At 44.2% G+C, this 14,753-nt stretch overlaps 1 protein-coding gene across 1 annotated transcript; it reads left to right on the top strand.

Annotated features, from left to right (window-relative positions):
- Positions 1-834: 834 nt before the first annotated feature.
- T265_04542 (hypothetical protein) lies at positions 835-4,875 on the top strand (the record flags this gene model as incomplete). Its single annotated transcript, XM_009169306.1, has 2 exons — positions 835-1,509; positions 3,610-4,875. The coding sequence occupies one exon, from the start codon at positions 4,208-4,210 to the stop codon at positions 4,718-4,720; it is 513 nt and encodes a 170-aa protein (XP_009167570.1).
- Between the last annotated feature and the right edge of the window lie 9,878 nt (positions 4,876-14,753).

Below are 14,753 nucleotides of genomic sequence, written 5' to 3'. Positions count from 1 at the left end.
ACAGAATCGTCTGCAAGGCTGCACCATAATCTTCGTGGCGGGAGAAGTGCCGAGCTCTCACTGTTCGATTCCGACTAATATTTCGGCCAATCAGAGCAAAAGCTCGGGTCCTTAGTACTCCATAACGGCGACATTTCTCAAAGATCAGATAACATGAAGACTACTCGGTGATGGCCCATTTCTTCCCACCCGGGACAAGCCAGAATGTACGAACGTCAGCTTCGGCTTTCTTGGTTGTCCATGATGGGCACCCCTAGTACTGACTACTTCGTTTTGACAGCTGTGATTACCGTACTCACAGGTGGCTGTAAGATACCTTTGAGTGTGAGTTCAAGGGTGATTAGAGCAGGTGCTTAGGTCATGAGTAGGGACATTTCAATGAATTAATATTCTTCACAACTCGACTGCAGCTTGTTTTTGTGGCCATTTCTCCAGCTGTAGCAGCCCAGATCATTGAATGTTCACTTTTTTGGAGGAATGCATGGTCTCCTTCTGAAGTAGAATACAGGTCGCTCAGTCTAAAATACTTCATGAAATACTGCTCAATTGATGCTAGCCTGTCTCGTCAAAAAATTTGAAATCGTAGGCCACTCTAACTGCATGGTGAAGGTTCATGTACATTCATGCATCCCAGGTTGACGTTACAGCCTAACTCTGATTTGGGTAGTGCAACCTTCATGCCAGACGCAAACGGATACTCGGTTCTAGAAAACGCGAGTTAAGCTCTCTGGTACTTACTTACTGGGAATCGCATGTAAGTGCGGTCTCTTTAAAAATAATACGGTGAAACCCAAGATTACCTTTCCAGACTAAACTCTCACCCCGGGGCACTTTCAAAATAAAGCATTGTCCTGTTCTTCCTGCTTACACGCGGCTACTACATGCTGGTCATTTTGAGATAGTTATGAAGGTCACGCTGGTCTTTTGTCGGGGAGGACTTGGGTGACTGGAGTGATACTGAGGGGATCGCTGTATTACTTGATTATGTTATGCTATTTAACTGTAAAACGGATAGCAAAGCGCAGTACCAGACGTAGCATTTTCCAATTTTGTTCCCAAATGATTTCAAAGCTACGTGATACCACACAACCATAATTCGTAAGGTAAAATCCGGTTACACACTCAAGTTGCGCTTTGGCTGCTTTTCGGCTCGTTTTCCAATATTTTGAATGAGTCTCCGTCCATGTGTACTGAGCCGCATAGTTTATTCTCGCCCCTGATGCTAATACACCGTACTTATGGTTAGTCTTATCTTTCTAGTCCGCCTTTAATGATAGAGCCAATTTGGTTACCGTACCCTGTCCGTGGGGGAAATGGTGGCAGACAACTGGTGAAGTGTTTGTTGAGGTCAGCTTAGATGCGGGTACATCTGCCAAAGAAATAAACTGCCATATCACACCTTCTCACATTGAATGCATACATCAGAAGGTTGGTCCCTTGTTATCCGGCAGTCTATGGCGCAAAGTGAAAAGTCAAGAGTGTTTTTGGACCATAGAGGATAACCAGAGAGTAAGTCATCTCATTAGTTTGCCTACCCTTGTGCATATCTGTTTATGACCATTTTACGATTGAGGTCCGATAACTCGTGTGGATTTCTGATTCACGTTTCCACCTCTAGTAGAGAATAATGGCAAGTACTTAGGTATATTTCAGTCGCTCTGTGTTGCTTTTTCCAATGAGGAGGCGCCATCAAGGAGATTCTGAGGATCTGTATTTTTTGGCTGTGATATTCTTCATGGAAACAAAACTCCCATGACCGGTTCCAAAAATGCCTGTTTTTCTCCCCAAGAAGAGGCTTCACAATGGTGATGTTCGGTGGGATTGACCGAGGTGTTTTTAGTTGGCCATCACTATAAACAGTGCATGTCACAAACACGGTTGATAGACTAAGCGGTCGCATCAATAGACTGTTTTTGACAAGCATTGACCTGACTGGGCTGATAACTTGGCTTTTAATAAGCAAACAGAACTATTTGTTGAAACATTTTACGACTGAGGCGCTGATCGAACGCAATGCATCTGAAGAATGTTAAAACATTGCACGAAAATTTACTAGTTCCCAACAATAATCATTTTCGTCTTCGTGATAATGCTTGTTCAGTGGTCCATCTAGATGAGCTGATTACCAGTTGATAAGGGAATTTTCTATATCTGTAGCGTTTATTTCAGACGATATGAGTAATTATACTCCTACTTCATTGCAACAAGTATGCGACTTTGTTATTGTTATTAATGCCCGCTCCCAAGGGAAACACCTTATTCGGGGGAACATTTCTGAACCATCCGAACATGTTTTCTTCGACGAGGAGTGTTCTGCTTTCCACTTGCTTCTATTACTTGCCCCAGGGAGGTCCGTTTCATCTATTATTCGTTTCGCGGCTATTCGCTTACGGTTGATCATGCCTGCCACAACAGCTCTGGTGGATGCCTATTTTGTTGTATCTTGGTCTACTTTTTTTCAACTGTGGCAGTCAATGTATGCATACATGTCGTTCGACTTGTGCGTAATGAAGTGGATGAGCTATACTCGGTTGTTGTTCTCCGTGCCTCCTTCAGGATGGCGCAAACCGCGAGGTGGACAGCACATGACTTGGCAAAAAGGCTTGAAAGAGATCACGAAGAGTTTGGGTGTTGTTGGTGTTGTACGCCTCCCAGGATGGGGTCCCCGTGACCCCGTCTGTGCTTGGCTGGAGACGTTGCAAGAAATGGCGGCTAATCGATGTCAGTGGCGTTCGTGCTGTCAGTTTCTTTCCAGATTGTCTGATTGAGCGGTTGGAGGTGTAGGCACCTGAAGCATCAGTGCCAACACTGATGTTGCTGTCATTGATGATGATGATGATGCTATACTTGGTTTATTGGTTGTTGATCAGGTGGCTGTTGATCTGTTCTTTGAGCTTGACAATTTACCTGCAAACGTTTCGTCACCAAAAGAGAAGACATCAACATCCGGTTGCATATCAATTTGGTTTCGACGGGGGACTCGTCTGGAACCCAATTGGATTTCTCGTTTATGATATTTTTAAGCAACTGAATGTGCCGCACCAGGTTGACGGAAAGTGGGAGACTGCGCCTACCTGATAAGCCTCAAGAAGGGCGAAACCGTTCGTAGGCTGTCGAAGAGTTTTCAGCAGCCTTATGAGTGGTGCATTGCGTCTATAGAAGGTAGATATGCTTTAGTGATGGAGAAGCACATGCTAAAAACTGGGAGAATTTGTGGTTTGAGTCCGCCTGTGAATGAGTTACTTCTGTCCTTTAGGCCCGTACAGTCTAAATTCAGCTTATGTTACACGTGTTGCCAGGCCAGTACACGCCTAAAGTCCGAGAGAAATGAATACCTACAGTATGGAAAAAGTTACTTTCAGGTGAGGTTCATCTTGGTCCTTAGGACCTCAGTTCCCCGGGACAGCATTTATCAGTTCCGCAGATGATTATACTCCTGTGCTTTGTCACAGTTTCTATGCAACTCAGTACTCATGAGCCAGTCGGCTCCAGTTTTTGTCATACATGTCTAGGCTTACTGAAATCAAACTTCCTCCAATCAATTGCGGGGTCATTATGGTATACCGATTAAGCTATATGCTTTTCCTGATCATATTGTTTCTTCTTCAGTTGCTGATTTGTTTAACCAAGGCTGCTCGTGATCTGCCCGACTGTTTATGGGAGGCAATTCTAGTTGGGCAACCGGAGCTGGATGAAGTTACACGTGATCAGATAGAGCGTCAATTTACACTTGAAAGACTGCAAATGGAAAACCCTGGGATGGATTTTAGTGACGCTACAATCTCTGGAATCTGTCGAAACGTTGAACCTTCTGTACATTCATGACGATTCATATTTACTTTCTTAACTTTCAAAATAAACATTTCATCGGCATATTTACGCTCTTTCTGTTCATCTAATGCTTTGCGACTATATTGATTCTCATTCGTTTCTCTCATTATAGGAAAACTGCAGCACCCTACTGAAGCGACATTTTATTCACGGTGGTCAACTAGATTCACAGAGCACCGATACATCCGCGGAACCAGAGAGGGGAGCAACTCTCAAACCCGGCATATCCGGTCCTGAAGCTCGTACGTTTTATGAATCCGTGGTGCATTCCGATCCCCCTGCTGACCCGATCCAATGTTGCGATAAAACCCCGGCCTGTGCCGTTTGCGGCTCACAGTTATCAGAGAATTCTGATCTGACCCTTCACTTATCCTCCATGGCGCATCAAGTAGCTGAACTACGTACCAAGCCAATCCGACCTTCTCCTTTTGTGATCCCCCCATCCAATGTTGGCTATCGATTATTACGAAGAATGGGTTGGGCGGATTCCGCCACTGTGGATGACGAAGACGATCGGGTTTCTACCACAGATCATCCACGAAATTCGGATGTTTCTAAAAGAAATTTAGAGTTGCCATCCTCTGCTGGTGGCTTGGGTTCGAGGGGTCAGGGCCGTCGTTTTCCCGTTGCAACCGTCCTCAAACGAGATCGTCTTGGTTTGGGCATTAGCTCAACTAAAAAGGTAGCCAAAGTAACACATTTCCCGGCGCACGACATCACAGCAGTCCATACAGTCTTCCGCAAATCTGATAGAGGTTCCAAGTCAGTCAAACTGGACCGTCGTCTCCAGGCCAGTAATGTGAAACGTGATAAAGCGCGCGAAAAAAGGATACGTGATCAGCTCAATCTGAATGACGAGCAGCTGTCAATTATGTACCCACAAAACTAACGTTTTTTACTCCTTTGTCATAACCTCCCTTCCGATCACCATCTCATCTTCAGCATTTGTTTTCAGATTGCTTCATTGTAAATATCTCAATGAGTGATTGATTTTTTCGTTATGGATTATCAAGTAGATATATGACTGCATTTAGCATATCTGGCAATGTGGTGTATTCTACTAGTTTTACGGTACTACTGCCATGATTCGTGCGTAACTGTTGGTGATTTTCTGATTGGCGGATTGTTTAGATTTTGACACCGATCTGCGCACATCCAAGAGTCCTGTAAGTACTTGTGCAGCCGGCATTAACATTGGCAGGCCTACCTCACTTGGCACTAATAGATAGGATATTAATTCGTGCTCAGATTTCTTTATATCACAGTTATAGTGCCACACTTCCTTGGCCCACCAACCGTGATAGATACCCGAACAGTACCAGTCATTATTGTCCTTGATATCTACATCAGTCGTGAGCACAGTTGTCTCACTGTCGTATAGATGGTTATTTTATTTGGAGAACTCACAGAGGGGAAAAGAATTACTTATCGTATTCACTCGATGGGCTTGAGTGCTCAAACGTGCCGACAACCGAGAGGGATATCGGCCTGGTCAAAGCTGTTAATACAATAATGTGAACATTAGAGTGAGTTTCAGTGAATTTGCGATAGAATTAACGGCTTAATAAGTTGGATTCACGATCAACGCACGATAAGGTTTTTGATGACTCGGTGGCTTGCAAACCTCCCGGGTGCATTTTGTGGCCCGTCCAGCGGCTTTTCCAATCAGATAAGCTGACTGTTTCTGAAACGTCAGATTGTTCTCACAAGTCGGTCGACCCAGAGCTACTAATGACTACTAAGCTGTGGGTTTGGGATTTTTAATCTTTCTATAGTGATGATGTATTTGGATTGCGCGGATCTCAACTACACGAGGACTCTCCCCTGAGGTTGTTTACCGGTGACCAATCGCTCTATACTCATCTGCCGAATCCATTTAAAGGCGAAAGAACATGCGTAGCTGAGCTTTTCAAGGTCCGATTCCACCTTTGTTACAGACCACAGATTTTTTGAAAATATGATGCCGGTTTTTCTGTGGGAGACTACTGAACATGTGGCCGATGAATCTATGGAAGCTCTCCGGTGACAGGTACTCAGATATAAACCGTTTGTAACGTTGATTCTGACGGTAAAAAATCAAGGACCTATCGTTGCATAAGTCAAATGACTTAAGGTGGTTTTACAAGCCTCCTCCAACATGTCTCTAAACGGTGCACGAGGAAATAAAAGGTGGAGTTGAACAGTTTTTACTCGAATAATATGTGGGTGTTTGCGTCTTACCCGAACAGAGTTCAGTATGGAGCTTCCCCCTGTTGTGAAGAACTGGCAGCGATTGTCGGCGACTACGAGGAGTTAGGGTTAGGTTCACCGAACGAAATTCATAATTCGGTTAGGCCTGTATAGTAACCGATGCCTACTGTCGGTGAGTCTGGTTCATCTTTGTAGATAGACACCTCGTTGAAGTTTTCAGAAAATTATGGGTGGTGTCATACCAAGAAACCTGGCCCTTCTTTGTTCCCCCAGCTGTCGCACCCTTTCGGCACCTAACTGCCATACCACCAGAAGGAAGCGTGAAGGCTGGAATACTGTCAGGTTTCCCAAGCCTAGACAGGGGAAGCCGAGAGGCAGTGGTCGGATTCGAACCACGTACCTTCCGGTTAGTAAATTCGCGCTCTAACCATTGACCCATCTCCCCTAGTAAAAACATTTCTAAACCTAATATGCTTACTTATTTATTGCCTAGACATGTACGCAGAAAGTGCGTTTCGACTAACGAAAGCTAGCTGTGCTTGAGATGTGGGTTAAATTACCTTACCGTTTCAAGGTAAGTTATTCAAGTACAAAGCCTCTGGGTTGCCACCGGTGCCCGCTATGACATATTGGATCAAGGTGTTCAAAGTAAACCCCACTTGGTTGTGACGGTGACACGGACCGTCATTCGCCAAAGAGTATACAGTATGATATGCACTGCTTACCAATGCGAAAGCGTATGCGATTCTGATTCTTCTGGAAAAAACAGTGGGAGTGATTGATGATGTTCACTCCGAAAAGTAACTATCAGGCAAGATTAGAGTGAAGAGGTCCGACAAAATGTTTCGTGATTTACTGCTCAAATAGCTGTTGTAGCTTTAGGCAGAACGGGGAGTAGCTTTACACAACAACATTTTGGTTGGGTCCCATCTTCAACCGTACTTGTGAGGAGACGGGAGGTTGTCAGTTGCTCCCGCATAACGGCCCCCATCGCGCCATAGTGTTTTCAAGACCAGTCTAAGGAATATCCGTAGCATCCTTATTGAGGATCAGGTATGGGAAGTCACCTGTTGCTGGTGCTCTGTTGTCTTACAAAGCCTCGTCTGTACCAATACTGTCGGTGAACGCGGTGCGTGCATCGTAGCGCTTTGATTGATTACCCGCTAGTTCAGTAGGGGCGTTCTTCGTTTTTGTTACTAAAATTTTCCATTTCGTCAAGAATGGGACGCGTGCTGCTGATTCACTTGCAGAAGAATTCGGAGTTCTGTCACTGAGACACCAGGAATGTTTGTGTACAGAATTTGCCCCATAATTGGCTCAATTCAGTGATCTTGCAACTGAGTGTGCTGCCGCTATTTCGTTTCCTTTGGTGCCATTTTAAGGCACTTTGTCACAAGTAACGATTTCCATAGCAGACGGGCGATTCCACTGTAGGACACTGTTCCCGCGGATTCCCGGGTGGAGTTTGGTACAACCTGAAGGAAGTCCAAAGAGTTCAAATGTAGCAAAAGATAGATATCTGCAGCTATCGAGATCATTTGTGGAGGTCAGTATGAATCCGAAACGCGGCATACAAATTTGAATATCAGTTTTACTTGATCGTTACACCCAAAATGAGATTCACAATCAAATGGCTCAGTCCTAGGTTATGAAGTTGTAAGTGGTGGATTCACATGGAGAGAAATGTTCTTATCTTTCTGGATGAGATGCACGAGTAGTAGTCTCAATGAAGATGGTCGTTCAGCTGTAACACGCTTCCGTCCGAAGGAATCACGAATGCTGAGCTACTGTCAGGTTGCCCAACCCTGGAGCGGAGTAGTCGAGTTGTTCGGGTTGGATTGGGACCACGAACGTTCCGATTAGTAAATTCGCGCCGTAACCACAGCCATCTCGATATCAAAAGTGGGCCCCAGACGGGTTTCAAATGAAGAGTTGGGATCGCAGTGACAATGCTTGTCAAATGGCATAATTAGATCCTGATCAGTCTCACAATTAAATTTTGGAGTGGGCAGTACGCAGCACTGTGACCGTAAAACTTCCTCAACTCGTGATGGTTTGCCACGAAGCCATCTGGAAAGGGCGTTCCCTGTTTAAGGCCGTTTGAAGTTTTACGTATTTCGGAAGCGGTGAAATCCGAAGCTGTAAAAGAAGGGCAAAAGCGAATATGACACTTGCTAAGGAGACCTAGATTAATAGCGTTTTTTAGCAAGAAATTACCATGGGCGATTTCTGCATCATGCTGTTGGATGACATCCGATAGGGATCTGCGCTTTAGTGATTATTTGACTGTTGAGTAATAGGATATTCGCCTCGCTGAACAGACTTGGGTTCTTTCTTCCTCGCGTAAACTCACTGTGAAGGATTTGTCATTGCTCATGCTCATCGTGATTGCATGGGTTGAATCGCAGACTTCTGCAATTAATGATCTTATTCCGTTTTTGTTCTGTCCAAAGTTTGTGGATCTCCACCTCTTCCATACAATCGAACGGCGCACCGTAGTCATACACTACCGTAAAATAGTATGGTTCAGAGCATCATATGAGGAATCAATTTATCGAAAGTATCTTATATTTTTATCCCTGTTTGTAACCAACAACTTGATATGACGTGTGGAAAGCGTTATCTGTAACTGCTTGGTAAATAACTTAGTTTAATCGTGAACTGTTGCCGGCTAAACGGAAGCGGTTGGGTTTTTCGGTCGATTGGTATGAGAGAATGTCGAGGTGAAGACCAGAATGGCGACAGGCAACTGTCACTGTCCAGCCATGCTTGACAAAGATGAACTGCTGGTTCTCACACGGTCATATGTATGTGCATATTTCTTAACCGCTCCAAGTAGTCACGGTTAAGCATAAGTCGCAATTTCTGCAGAGCGCAAAGTTATTGAAGGAGGTTGTGAGCAGTGTACTAAACGGTTAGTCGCTGTAGTAAGAAAACACTCCATAGCAAATACATATCACCTTAGGACTACAATATTCTGTTGATATTGACTGCTTACTCCGCAGTAGCCTACACATATCCTGGCTAAGTTTCACTGATCCGGTATCACACCAGACTATGAGCTCTGCCGCTTGTTCCGAGGTAACGTTTTCCAACCTGTCCGCTACTTTACCCCCCGAAAAGCAAACTGAACGTTTGCCCTCAAAATGTGAGAGGTGTGGGTCGTTCGGAAAGATCGATGGACTCACCTTCGGTCCCGTTCACGAACCTACAACGTCAGGCACACCATACATTACGTACTGAGCTCACACTACCTGACAACTCTGAAGCTCCACATGTCCCTGTAAGACCCAATCATCACATTAACATTACTATTATACGCTGTTAAGATGTGTTCAAACATTGGTGTGCAGTTTGCGACCACAACTAGCGTGATAAGCGCTACAATAGAAGGCTGTTATAAGGGTGTTGGCAGATTCTAGGCTGAACAATTGATAAACAAGTGGTAGTTCTGCTGCTACGTATGGCCGGTCACAAACTGATTGTCGGCTTAGTTGGCTGCAGAATTAGTCCAGGTTTCTAAGTATACGGAGCTTAACCAATCCCAGTACTCTAAGGATCAGAACATATGACCTTCATGCTTTATATTATGGGCACATACATTTAAATTTACTCCATATTAGTTGTGGCTGCCGGTTCAACACGGCCGCAAATGGAAAAATATAGCAGGAAGATAAGAACATTCATGAAAACCTGGTTTGGTGAGATCGACTGTGGCATCAAATTTCGTGCTGCGAAAATCCTTATATGTGATGTTATGGACTACTGAAATCATATTCAAGTAGCGCAAAACTTCAGCTGACTTTCATGTGTCCCTACGGTGAATCTGACGGAACCTGACTACAAAACCCATGGGGGTTGGAGTTTTAGGGACCACAGTTAGAAAATAGTGGTTATCGTTGGCCATGGAAGGGCACCTCGATACGAAATTATTGGTAATATTATTATTTTTATTTATTATTATTATTCTATTATTATTTCTATTATTTCCACTTTTTGAGCACATTGTTTTACTATGCAACCCAGACAGTGGATGCTGGGCACTCATGAACCACAACTGAAGAGACGAGTTGGACCAAACATCTGGCGAAGGTAACACTTACAGCCTGTCGGTAGAGTCTCGGAGTGGAGCAGGATCACCTTTTCAGATACCCGAGTTCGCTTATTATCACTGCTCTTGCAGACAACGAATACAACCATCAGCACTGGAACTACTGTTGTAGTTTTATTTCAGTCACACTTTTTGATGAGAAAACGTGTATGTGATAGACTTGTTTCCATGCGTACTGACGGCCGCACTCACAAACTACAAGATGATTAGAAGGACAGGGCTTTAGTGAGATCTTAGTGAACAGATTGGTCTATATCGATGTCGCTCCAATGACTGTCGAATCCATCTCCGGTGCCTAACACTTACTTATCAGGGCACTTAATTTACAATGAAGAAACGCATCTATTTCTGCTGGTTGAAGAATACGAGAAAGTAGTTTTAGGAACGAATCATCTAACAATATTGTTGGACTGATTTTCTGGAACATTCATAATGGAAACAAAGTCTGTATTTATGTTCAATCAGTTGAAAAAAAAGCTTAGAACCGATCGAGTAGTCATCATTTTCGGGGAAGTTTGGTGACAATCGGTAGGTTTATGGCTCGACAACGCTTCGCGTCTGAAATAAACGCTTCGCAAGCCCAAACGACTAGACTACGAGGTTGATGGAGACTTAAGACGGAAGGAGAAGCAATCAGCTGAGTCAAGCTAAATCTGTTTTAGATGTCGGCCAAGGGATTTAGTGTTTTAGGATGGGTCAACACGTGTTGAGCCGACGGGGAAACCTACATGGATTTGGGTTCAGTTAGTCCATATATAAATATTGGGATATTGGAGATTCCGTTGCATGACATTGTTCTTGTGACGCGTGTTCTTGTTAACATGTGACCGTGTGTGGTTTTCATTAGCTAAAACAGGGCAGGAGGAGGCTGAGAAATCCCAACCTAACCAAAGTTTACAGAATCCCTCTTCCTTACACAACTTTCGTAGCACTAACTTATCCACACAGACGGGCGAAAAGTGTAAGCGACGTTGATGAGGATCATCACGTGAACCGAACCGAAAGAACTAGATCTTGAGATGGATCAAATCCATGAAGGTTCCCCATCGGCTCATTACGTGGTGACCCACCCTAACACACAAAATCCCTTGGCTGATTTATTTTGACTCAGCTGATTACTTCTCCTTCCGCCTTAATTCTCCATCACCCTCGTAACCTGGTCATTTTGGCTGGCGAAGCATTCATTTCAAAAGCGAAGCGTTGTCGAGCAATAAACCTACCGATTGTCACCAAACTTGTCCGAGAAGTTCTGTAGTTGGTTTGATTGCAGTTCAATGACAGTGTGTGGAGGTAAACGATCAGATTTTCCACACGTTTTTGAAATCTCCATCAGACATTCACTGTAATTATACAATACAGTTTCTGCGTGTTATTGGTTTGCTCAGTTCTATTCAGAATCTTTCTTGAAGTAGCAGAGGATGAGCAAGCTGGTTCGTTTATTTTCTGTTGTCTAGTAGTCCTTAGTCTCTGGTAGAGATAAAGTAACAACATAATTTTCTTTCTGACGACTCATACCCTCTCTGAAGAGCAGCGGAAACGTCACAATCCAATCGGACTGTTTCAGTACACTACTCCCAACACTTCACCGACCAGGCGGTTTTTAATTTTGGGCATGGGCGTTAATTCCAGAAAATAGCTAGGAATCGAAATGAGAGATAACAGAACGACTTCATTCAAATTAGATCGCTCCCCATCTGGACTAATCAAAACCGATTTCGATGACTCTATAGCCAGTGATTTCAGGAATAAACCGGATGCTCAGTTATGTGGATCATACAGTGAAGTCAAAGGCTAAAGAAAGCTTCTAGAAATTCCCCTATATTTTCTCACTATCTCACGTGTGATGTTTTTGAGTCAAGTGGGGCTATTCGTCCAGATAAAAAGAACCATTTGCTCTCGCATCCGAGACCGAAGATCCTAGTTCTCACTACTTCCTAATTGCTGCGGCAGGTCTTGCGTCATGTTCCGCAAAGCAACTCGCGCAAGGTTTATGTCAAACAATTAGTTTCTCATGTCAGTATAGAGCGACCATGTCCATGTGAAGTTGGTCATCAGGCTTTCGCCGTTCACATCCTACGTTCTCTAAGAATTGAATTATGCTTTACATTAAGATAAAACCTTTAACCCCCCCCCCCCATTGTAGTGATTCACCTCACATACGCCTTTACTGTTCGGTAATCCTGAGACTGACTCTCGTAGTATTCACAGTATGGGCACAGTTCTGAGCTTGACGGTGCATGGTGCTCTATTAGGTCGGTTTCTTGTAAACAGCAGGAGACTGTGAAACTAATTGGAACTATCAGATTCGACAGACAGTGGGTACATGGGAAACCATAGATTTCGAATTTTTAGTTGACGGCATGAACGACCGGATTGGACCATGTCTTAACAATGAGCTGCCTTTGTTTCGTAAATTTGTTGCCCCGCCTTGGAAACAGACACTGGCAAGTGATTTACTCATTTGTTGAGTTCCCGATACAGGACTTTGAGTCATGAATAGGTTCCACGATCCAGAACTTCAAAAAGGGGATTTGGATTCACAAGTATGCGGTACCATTTACGCGAAAGTAAAAAAAGCGAACGCCAGTCGCTCACCTTCGTGGGGTCAGCAAATACGCAACTCTGTCACATATCGGCACATTACAGCGCTAAATTCTACACACCAGCTAACGGTGAGCGGAATAGTCGCTCGATGGTATGAGTAACCTGTACCTCCTCTAACTTCAGTCTCGTGATTCCAATCGGAAATGCGACCATGTGGGTTTCGGGGCAGGACAAGTCTGTTCAGACAGAACACGAACGCGGATGAATAAATAGGTGCAGTCACACGCATAAGCACACACATGCTGGCTTATTAGTGTCGAGCGGGGTGGTGAATATGTCAAGGTGAATGGCGGGTACGAGGGATGTGACGGAACGAAACCGGAGATCAATAAGCACGCAGGCGGTGTAGGTCAACGAACTGCGTAATTATCAAGTTGTCATGTTAGATTCCATATCGTGAAGCTCAACAAAAGCTCAACCGAAGACATGCTGTCGCCCAGCCTCCATCGAAACCTAAGCAACCCTGAGCACCAATCATATCATTATTAGCTATCGATACCTACTCGTTCAATACACTCGTTCCTCCTGAAATACTTACCCAGACTCCGACTATGTCTGAATAACAGTTGGAGTGGCCGTTTGTTTCTTGAAATTGAGACATGGACCCATTTATGGACAGAGTATGCGAGAACCTGTTCAGTGTTCTTTCGATAAAATTGCTAGGTTCTCTGTGTTAGTGGCAACGAGTCATAAAAACCAGAAACTCGAGTGTCTTTCAATCAACTGGAAAATGTTTGGGACCGATTGGGAAGTAATCGTTTCAAAGCAGATCGGTATATCGGTGGATTTATTGCTGGGCAACGTTTCGCTTTTGACACAAAAGCCTCGTCAGGTCAAGTGAGTAAGTAAGTAGGTTCATTGGGTTTAAAGACAGTCAGGGAACCTATCCGTGAGATTTCTTATGAGCAGCCGACTTGATCAGCACTGGGTGTTCAGTCTGATGTTCCCGTTTGTTTGTTAGTGGGGATGACTAACATTTCCGATGGACTGGTTAGGTGGGACGAGTTGCCTTCATGTTGAACCCGGATGTTTCGTCCTTGCTTTTCCAGGCTACGTCGCCTTAATGAAATTTTCCTCTAAGGGGCCTTCACAGATTTTGTTCACCTATGTTCGTCAAAGGGTGCCGAGACAATTGGTCTGGGGATGGGGGGATGGGGGTGGTTAATTGGATTTACTTACTCTGCTTGGATTTTGTACTTTTGGACCCAAACCATTTCGCTGACAACTGCACGCCGCCTCGTGTCATCTCGGCTGATCTAAAATAGCTCTCCACATGCTTGCAAGTTCTATGCCCTCTATTCTATTTACGCTGTTATGCTTGGCGATTTTCAAGGCCCCAGGCCACCAGTCGCTTTGGTGTGAATATTAAACACCGCCTCAGGATGTCCACATTTTCCAAATCTATCCAGTGTCTAGTGCATGCACTGCCATTACCGAATCTTTGACTATCGCTTGATATTCATCTACGTTTCTGTGTCGTCTCGTAATGGATCGCTTATGCTCACCGATTCTGATGTGCAGTTCCTTGGCTGTATTACATTTTATTTTGTATACACAGCTACTAGTCCTATCAACCGGAAGGCGATCCTCCAAATGCACCAACACCAAGGGCAGTCTTTCCCTTCTGCAATGCCACTCTAATGTTAGCCGTATTCAGTACCCTTTAGTGACTTCGTATGTCCCTGTTTTGTATGGAATGACCGCTGTTCCGATCCACTCCTTGTTGGGCCTTGGTGTTGGCACCAATATCCATTTTAGTTGCCACTTACTTAAATCCACTGAGTATCCGCTATCTTGAAGTTGCTTTTTATCTCAATTTGTGCTGCTTTTCGGTGAACCTCCTCTGGCACAGTGCTCTCACTCCTAAACGTCGTTGAAACTATACTAGCATTTACTGTATTTGGATCTACTGAGGGGTATTCCTAAACATCGTTGAAACTACACTAGCATTTACTGTTTTTGGATGTGCTGAGGAGTATTTCAAGACCGCAACGTTATCTGTTGATTTCCGGTAAAC

This window comes from Opisthorchis viverrini (assembly GCF_000715545.1).
Source record: "Opisthorchis viverrini unplaced genomic scaffold opera_v5_75, whole genome shotgun sequence".
Lineage (NCBI taxonomy): Eukaryota > Metazoa > Platyhelminthes > Trematoda > Opisthorchiida > Opisthorchiidae > Opisthorchis > Opisthorchis viverrini.
This window is presented reverse-complemented; position numbering and strand designations above follow the sequence as displayed.